General features: G+C 41.9%; 1 protein-coding gene across 1 annotated transcript in view; it reads left to right on the top strand.

Annotated features, from left to right (window-relative positions):
- The window catches only part of LOC100856796 (neurexin), a gene marked incomplete in the record, with an annotated part of 101,003 nt that overhangs the window by 62,089 nt on the left and 29,941 nt on the right, over positions 1-8,973 (top strand). Inside the window, 6 exon segments of the mRNA NM_001253763.1 lie at positions 280-388; positions 1,348-1,428; positions 5,188-5,351; positions 6,799-7,128; positions 7,889-8,171; positions 8,714-8,833. Of these exon segments, the coding sequence (NP_001240692.1) occupies positions 280-388; positions 1,348-1,428; positions 5,188-5,351; positions 6,799-7,128; positions 7,889-8,171; positions 8,714-8,833 (1,087 nt within the window).

An 8,973-nucleotide genomic window follows, 5' to 3' on the forward strand; every position in this document is an offset into this window, starting at 1 on the left:
ATCTCTCTCTCTCTCTCTCTCTCTCTCTCTCTCTCTAACAACGACAACATCAATAGAAACAACAACAGTAACAACGACAACAGCAACTTAGCCAACAATAAATATAACATCATCAGCAACAACAACAGCAACATCTATAACATAAAAACAGCCACAGCAACAGCAACAACAGCAACAACAACAACAGCAACAACAACAACAGCAACAACAACAACAGCAACAACGAAATTGGCCCGCAAGCTGAACTATAATAGTTTTAAAACAACCAACAATTCCCAGGTTCTGTCCGTTGGTCACCGACTGAACGATGACCGTTGGCACACCGTGTTCATCCGGCGTCGTGTCCAAACCGTGGAACTGGCCATAGACTCAGACAGACCAGTCATAGGTGAGTTCTTCGCCAGTTCTCCTTCCGTGCTGAAAGACTCGCTTGTCGTTGTTTTGTTCTATTCTGAGGTTTGTTTTGGGTTGGGGGATGTGGAGGTTTGTTTTGTTTGGGGGGAGGGTTTCAGTCTTTTCGGTGGGGTGGGGGGTGTCATTTTTTACTTGTATACTGGAATGGGTTTTTTGTTGTTCATGTAGTTGTTGTTGTTGTTGTTGTTGTTGTTGTTGTTGTTGTTGTTGTTGTTGTTGTTGTTGTTGTTGTTGTTGTGGGGGGGGGTGTATGTGTGTGTGTCTGTGTGTGTGTCTGTGTGTGCGCCTGGGTGTTACGATGTGGATATGAATGCGCTCACACATGTGCACTGAAGGAGGGAGAAATGTAATATTGTATCTCTTTCAAACCTTTAAAGCGTTCTGCTTTGATATGTTGAGTTTGATTTTGTATCTACTGTTTGCAGTTTGTCACGTTATAGTGCGATTGTAGGAGCTGAGTGGGGGGATCTAGTTTTTCTTGTTTGAATATTACTTTTTTGTGTGTTTGTGCGTGGGTGGTTGCCAGGTGCCCTGAAGTGGTTTACTTTTCTTTCTGATCAAACATATATCGTCCTTATCACTCCTCTTTCATTTTTCTTTGTTACACTCTTGTAACACCTCTAATCTTCGGCACTAAATTTGACCTTTTTAGATTGCAAGTGCCGTGAAACTCATAGTGAAGCTAAAGTAAACATTTGAGTTGAAGTTAACGGTGCTGCTGTTACTGTCGCCAAATCCAGGGCTCTTTTTTGAGTTCTATAAATACAATAATGTGATATTATGTTGTGTGTCCTTATGTTTGTTTATTAGAGAATAATATGCACACAAAAATAAGGAGTTTTTTTAAGGGTTTTTTTTTCGCAAGAAAGCATTCGAGCCTTTTGCCAACAGCGGAGAAGTTCTAAGCTGGCTAGTTTTTTTCTCCATTTTCAGACCAGCTACCGGGTAGCACCTTCTCTTTGGCCACTAACTACATTTTTGTGGGTCACAAAAACCCGCCTGGGACCGAAGTCGGTACTGTTCCATGTCTGGCTCTGTCTTCTCAGACTTCTGTTACCCTATGCATGAAGCATGACTTGATGTCAGAAAAATTCCTCTCTCCCACCCTGACCCCTCTTTTTTATTCCCCCTTTCTTTTCCTTCTTGCTTCTACCAAGATTTTAAGCAAGTAGACATTCATCTAGCAGCAGCTATATTCTTTTATTTTGTGCTCCTTTGGTTTTGTATAACTTCACAGGCATAGGAATAATATAGCTTGAATAACAGTCTCTTTGTCGCACAGTTTCTAACGCAGCTTAAAAATTGTGTAGTGAAGAGTGATTATACTGTTATGTTCTTATTTGGTTGAAACTCATTCCCTTGAAAAAACAAGTCTTGTGATGGTAGCAAGAGGACCACTTTCTTTCTTTTTTTTTTTAATGCACAAGATCGTGGGGGTTTTTGGGGGGAAAACTTTGTCAAATATTTATTGTTTACCTAGACAACTCGGTCAGAAAATAACGAGGAAGAAAGAAGAAGAAAACGAGAACGGGGAAGGTCAGAAAATAATCTAGGATCCCAGCAAAATAAAAAGTATATGTATCTAAAGTCTTGTGTTTGAACCTTGAGTACAATCTATCGTATGCAGTTATTTGTATAGGTATTCTTCACCTCCTACAAGTCTTTCCATCCGGACTATTGCCTTTCTCCTTTCATCGTTTAACACCTTTCAATCAAAAGCTTTTTCTCTTTTAAAGTGTTCACCATCATTAGTGCCACATTTTCTCTACTTATGGCACTGTCATTCTAAAATAGTGTAGACGGACAGTTGGAAAACAGACTGCAAGAAATATATTGAGTTTACTCTAAAGAACGAGTAACACGTTCTCAACTCTATAGCTCAGTCATGCCGATCCTAACAGGCATGGACATGGGTATCCATCCATTATCAGGTGGTTGTTGTTGGTGTTGTTGGTGGTGATGGTTGTCATGGTGTTGGTGGTATGGTGGTGGAGACATCTTTCTTGTTATTGCTGGAATCATTGTTGTTGTTTGGGTCTTTTGTCATTGTTATCGTTGATATTGTTGTGATTGTGGCTGATGTTGCTGTTGTATTTAAAGATGGATTGAGATTGGTTTTTGAAGCTAATGTAGATAATTTATCTGATGGGCACTAATTGTTTGTGGAGGGGGGGGGGGGGTTCAGTTTGGATTGCTATCGTCTGTTCAAAGCTATACTTTAATTTCAACTTCAACCTAGTGCCAAGACTGGATTGCTTAAACTCCTTGTAGTACTTTCCCCCTCTTGGAAAATGTTCTAATTGTGTCATGTTTTTTTTGGTTTGTGGAACGCTAAAGTACCTCTGGGCTAGTCAGTTGTAACTGAGTCAAAAGAAGAAAGAGATATATGTCAAACGAGACCGTATCCTAAAGGGGTTTCGTGTGCATACAATCGCTTGTTAGCAGAGGCATTAAGTTTCACATTAGCCTGCTTTATGCCCCAAGAAAAATATGTAATGACCTTCGTAACAAATCGAAAAACGCTTGTTTAGCGCTCAATCTAGTATGAAATAGATAGCTAGCCTTTGGCGTAGTGCTTTATTTCACCGAAGATTTGTTATGCAAAACAGGCAAAGAACAATGATCTGTAAATAACGCTAAAGTCGAGTGACAGCCTCTCGTTAGTTTGTTCGTTTGTTGTTTGTTTGTTTGTTGTTGTTCTGTTCTTCTAAGAGCCTTTTTGGAAACGTATAATGTTCGAAAGCTAGAAATGAATGCCATTTGAGTAACACGACACTGTTGCTGTCGTGATCAGCTCACAATTCTCGAAGCTAATTGTTTTCTGTCCATGTCTAAGCAGGGGCCTTCGGGAACTTTAGACGTGTGTCCTGTATATCTCGTAGACTCTTGTCGTATGTCATTTCATCTGACACTCCTGTCGTTAATCAACTGATGGCATTGTACCTGTGCCTCTGGCTTATTTTCTCCGCTGTTGTTTTCTTCTATTGTTCGTTGTAATCAATAGCATGGATATCAATAACAATTTGACTTAAATGTTAGGTACACACTATCAGTGCCAGATGCAGTCAGAATTAGTATGCGCCCATGCCAGACACTTCCAGATGATTGCCAATGGACGAAAAAGTAGAGCCCAATAAATTGCTCTTCAAAACAAAAGGAAAAAAAGGACGAGATTGCCATGCAAACCGCTGGCATGGACGAGTGTTGGTCAACTGGTAGTAGAGAGCGGTTGTCTGCGCTTTTCTTTTTTAACGTCACAGTTAGAATTTGCGGAGGAGCGTTTTGCTTGCTAGCATGGCTGCAAACTTATTCACTAAATCATTCGGTCCACTTTGGTTGCATGGGTACTGATTTACAACTTTGCAAAGTAAAAAACCGAATTTGCTTTGTAGGGTTCCACCTTCCAGTCTGCAGTGTATTTTTTTGAGGAAAGAATGGCATAGTTATAAAAACAAAATTGAAAATATGCAAAGCTGCAGGAAATAAGCCACTCATCTCAAGAACTTGAAAGCGGTTTATTTAGTTCAGCTGGCAGTGTTTGAATGAATGTTCTCATGAGTGTAAAATAACTTGGGGGGGAGGGGTTCTGGTTAAGGGTTGCATTTAAAAAATTGCAGAACGCTGTACTAACATAACGCTGTGCATGTGTGTAACTCTTACTGGTGTATTGGTAACCATTTTTTCCTAAGTTGAATGCAACAATAACTGCATGTGGTACGATGGCAGTATCTTTATCTTATCATATTCTAAGGTATGAAATGTATGTCTTATTATCAGCCGCTGGGGTTTAAATACATATGTATAATGCCATTAAGAGTGTTCCCGCGAGGAGTCTTTTTTTTACTGTTGTTTCTAATCTGACTTTTGCCCAAGCTTCCACGTTTTCTTTTCCTTTTCAGTGTATCTAGCCTCACTTTAGATATATGCTTGGCACCCAGATATTAACCAGTAGTACATAAAGCTTTAACAGAAACAGCAAATCCTCTATCCATACGGAAAAGCTAATTCTATTTATTTTTGAAACAGCTAAATATAATAGCAGCTACATAAATTATACCTCTTATAAGTCACTCCTGTGCCTTCCTAAGTCAATAAAGCTGTTACTTGCATTATTTGCTGTATATTTTGTAAAGCGTATTATTGTTCCTAAAACAACATTTCTAGAATACAGCATAATAGGAAAAAAACAATATATTCATCTCAAAATTTACGCGAGGTACTAATACTTCCCTTTAATCTCTTTCTTTTTGTTTCTGTCCTCGTTCATCCCTGTCTACCCGTGGGTTTGTTTTGCTTTTATTTTTTCCATGGTGTTTGTGTTACGTCACATGTGCGCAAATGCCCTCTATCTCTACATGGCTGTGTCCACTATGTCCTCCTGTGTCCATCTGTCTCCACCTGTGTCCACCTATGTCCGTGTGTCCACCTATGTCCGTGTGTCCACCTGTGTCCTCCAATGCCCGTGTGTCCATCTATGTCTGTATGTCCACCTGTGTCTTCCTGTGTCCACCTATGTATGTGTGTCCACCTGTGTCCTTCCGTGTCCGTGTTTCCATTTGTATCGTGTGTCCACCTGTGTCCGCGTGTGTCCACCTCCGTTGGTTCAAATGTGTCCTTGTGTCCACCTGTGTCCTTTTGTGTCCGTGTTACTGTTTGTGTCCTTGTATCCATTTGTGTCCGTGTGTCCACCTGTATCTGCCTGTGTCCACCTGTGTCCACCTGTGTCCACCTGTGTCCATATGTGTCCGTGTTTCCGTGTGTCCGTGTGTCCAGCCGACCTGCCCGGCCGGGCGAGAGAACTGGGACTGAGCAGTGTGGAGGCGGGTCACATGGTGCAGGACGACAGCGGAGCGGGCACTGGTCACTCCGGCAGTGACCACTCGGGATTCATCGGCTCCATGCAAGCCTTCATCTTCAACAACAACCACTTCTTCCAGGTATGTCTTGGCTTGTGCTTTGCTCGAGCTTAGTGAGGCATAGCAAAGAGGGCGGGTGCTTTTAGAGTGCGCTCTCTCTCTCTCTCTCTCTCTCTCTCTCTCTCTCTCTCTCTCTCTCTCTCTCTCTCTCTCTCTCTCTCTCTCTTTCTCTTTTTCCCTCTCTCTCTCTCTCTCTTTCTCTTTTTCCCTCTCTCTCTCACCTCTCCCTCTGTCTCTCTGTCTCTGTCTCTCTTTCTGTTTCTCTCTCCCTCTCTCCCTCACACTCTCTCTCTCTCTTTCTCTCTCTCTCTCTCTCTCTCTCTCTCTCTCTCTCTCTCTCTCTCTCTCTCTCTCTCTCTCTCTCTCTCTCTCTGTAGGCAGGTGCTGTGGTATGGTGTGTTACATTTTTGTATTAAACTTCTTTCGTCCCTCTCCTATTTCTTCTCTTTGTATGTTACTCTCTAGTACTAGTAACACCTCTAATCATCTGCACTTAAATAACCCATTTGTGATGCAAGTTCCATAAAACTCTAACTTGAACTAAATCCCTCTGTCGTTTCAGTCTTGCTTTTTCCCTATATTAAAAGGCCGTATCTTGCTAATATACTTCTGTCTACTCAAACGAAACAAAATACAAAAGATGGAAAGTCTTCTTTGTTTATCGAGCTAAATAGACCCTGATATTCTGAAGAATAACAGAACGAGCAAAATTTAGTCACGTGGTGAGACGTTTAATTGTGCGTTACAGTTTTATGCGTTATGATGAATTAGATTTTTTTTTTTTTTTATTGAAATGAAATTAATTTATTGCTACAGGCAGTACGTTTTGGAAGGTTTGTGGGCGGAACATAATCTATCACAGTGTCATTGTTATGAGTATTGTAACTGCCAAACAGTAATTTTCGAGGTTTCAAGAATGCTTATTTGTTAGAATAACTCACATCTGCGAGGCATCGTGGTGAAATCAGGCGTTCACCCAAAAAATGAAATCAAAGAAACGCATTTTCCGTCGGTTTGGTAAGTTTTATAAATTTATTTTATTTAAGGGGAGGTGGGTTGGCTCAGCATCTCTTATGTCCATTTAAAAACTCATTTCTGAGTGGATTTTACTTAAAACCAAAAAAATGTAAATATTCAGTCTCCAGAGACTCTCAAGCAGTGACAGTCATCAAACTTTGGGACCATTTGCTCATTAATTTGACCCCTTACAACAGGCTATCCCTACTTCGCAAATATCTCGACTACTATTCAAGATTGGTGGGTATTTTTCCACCAAAAGCAAGACAAATGAACAGGTGTTCAGATTATATCAATGATTCAATATGTCCCAAAATTGTCGAGCGCCTGATGCCACCACCCTGCAACACATATTATGAATGAAAACTTTTCGTTATACATTTGCCTCCTGTTCTTGGTTTATTTCTTATTTATTTATGCTTCGATTTTCTTTTCCCTCCATCTTTGTCAGATGGCCAAATCAGGGACGGGCGACAACATCGAGATCTCAGCTCGCTTCAGCTCGGACGAGTACGTGGTCCGCGACCCGGTGACCTTCAAATCTGTGGACGCCTTCGCCATTCTGCCCACACTGCAGGCCCATGAGGAGTTCTCTGTCTCGCTACAGCTCAAGACCACGGAGAGCGACGGCCTCATCCTCTACAACGGGGGCAACGAGAACGACTTTTTCGCCCTGGAGCTGTTCCAGGGCTTTCTCTACTACGTCTACAATATGGGCGAGGGTGCTCAGAGGGTCAAGGCTAACGTGCAACATCCCATTAATGACAACAAGTGGCATGAGGTCAGTGTTATAAAGTGTGACCTGGTCACTACACTCACACGCTACATGCTAATTATCTTTGTAGAAATATCTTTAGTGGATTCCGTTTAATCCGAATACGGTTAATCCGAAAACAGGGGTTAACCAAAGATTTTTTCCTTGTATTTGAGCAACTAACGGGTTTCAGCCCGGCTAAACCGATGATTATTTTAACATAAATCCTGGAATCCACTTAAACCGAACACTGTTAATCCAAAAACAGAGGTAAACCAAAAGAAAACAAACATCCCCGGGTTTTTTTTTCTAATTGAGCAACCTCTGTTAATCGAAACCCGGCTAAACCGATTGAATCCCGGCGGTTCGGCAAATTTTGATTTTACCGGACTTCCTCTGCAATTGTAAATGTTTTACATCCCAATCGATAAAATCTAAGTCCCCCGGTCATCGAGGAGACGGACTGCTTCGACCCTGCTTGATGGCCCAACTCATGCAGTGGAGTGGAATACAACATCCCAGCAGATAGACAGAGATATTGCACTTTTTTTTTAAATTCCACTTCTAAAAATCGAACTCGCGGGTTTTGAATGCAACGCAAAGAGTCTATGAGTCAATAGTTTTTTATTTTTTTTTGTGTTTTTTTTTTTGGGGGGGGGGGGCGAAAGAGTAAAGGCAATGGGTGACAAAAAAGAGAAAAGTGAAAAAACGTTCCAATAAGTAAGTCGGAGTAAGTGCATAATAACCTTTCAGTCTCCAATGTTGCTCTATCTTGTCTTCACATTAGGCTCGTATATTCAGAGTTGAGAAGTTCACACAACTGCTGCGAGTTGACGACAACACCCCCACAGTGGACGACCTCACAGGAACCAAAAACAACCGCTTTGACCTGGACGGGTTCCTGTACATTGGCGGTGTGCGGAAGACCATGTACCCATCTCTGCCCAAGCTGGTCTACTCTCGCCACGGTTTTGTCGGCTGTCTGGGCTCTCTCAACTTGAACGGTTATCTGCCGAATGTACTGAGGGAGGCCAACCCTATACACGAGTCTGTGGGGGATGGATGTAGAGGTGGGAGACTGATTGTGGTTGTTGTTGGTTCTTGTTGGTGGTGGTGGTGATGGTGGTGGTGGTGATTGTTGCTCTTGTTGTTGTTGTTCTGGTCGGTGGTGATTGTGTTGATGGTGATCATGGTGATCATGATAATGATCTTTCTATGGGTGACTGCTGTAGAGATGGGAGAGTACTTGTGGTTGTTGTTGCTGTTGCTAGTGGTGGTGGTGGTGATGGTGGTGTTGTCGGTGGTGATGGTTGTAGTTGTGTTGATGGTGATCATGGTGACCATAAAAATGATCTTTCTATGGGTGACTGCTGTAAAGATGGGAGCGTGTTTGTGGTTGTTGTTGCTGTTACTAGTGGTGGTGGTGATGGTTATGGTGTTGATTATTATATTATTCCTCCGTGAGAACTCTGCCGAGGACTCTAGTCTGTAATGGAAAAGTAAATTCATGAAACTGCATTATGTATTAATCAAGCAGAGCTTCTATTCTGTCTAAAAATAAAGCTAAGCTGACTACCTCATCCTGATCTCATTCATGGTTCGTCGTCGGCAGGCCCCATGAGTAAGTGTGTGAACGACTCGTGCGCGAACCAAGGCCGGTGTGTGCAGCAGTGGACATCCTACAAGTGCGACTGTGATATGACGTCATTCACTGGACCCATGTGCAAAGATGGTTAGTGCACTTGTGTTTGTATAAGTGTGTGCACATATATAACGATAAGTGCCGTACGTATATAATGTGTATCTACGTGTATCCGTGTGCGTGTGCCCGTGAAGGTGAGCGTGTATATGAGTGTGTGTGTGTGTGTGTGT

Source organism: Aplysia californica, unplaced genomic scaffold (genome assembly GCF_000002075.1).
Source record: "Aplysia californica isolate F4 #8 unplaced genomic scaffold, AplCal3.0 scaffold00126, whole genome shotgun sequence".
NCBI classification, from domain to species: Eukaryota; Metazoa; Mollusca; class Gastropoda; order Aplysiida; family Aplysiidae; genus Aplysia; species Aplysia californica.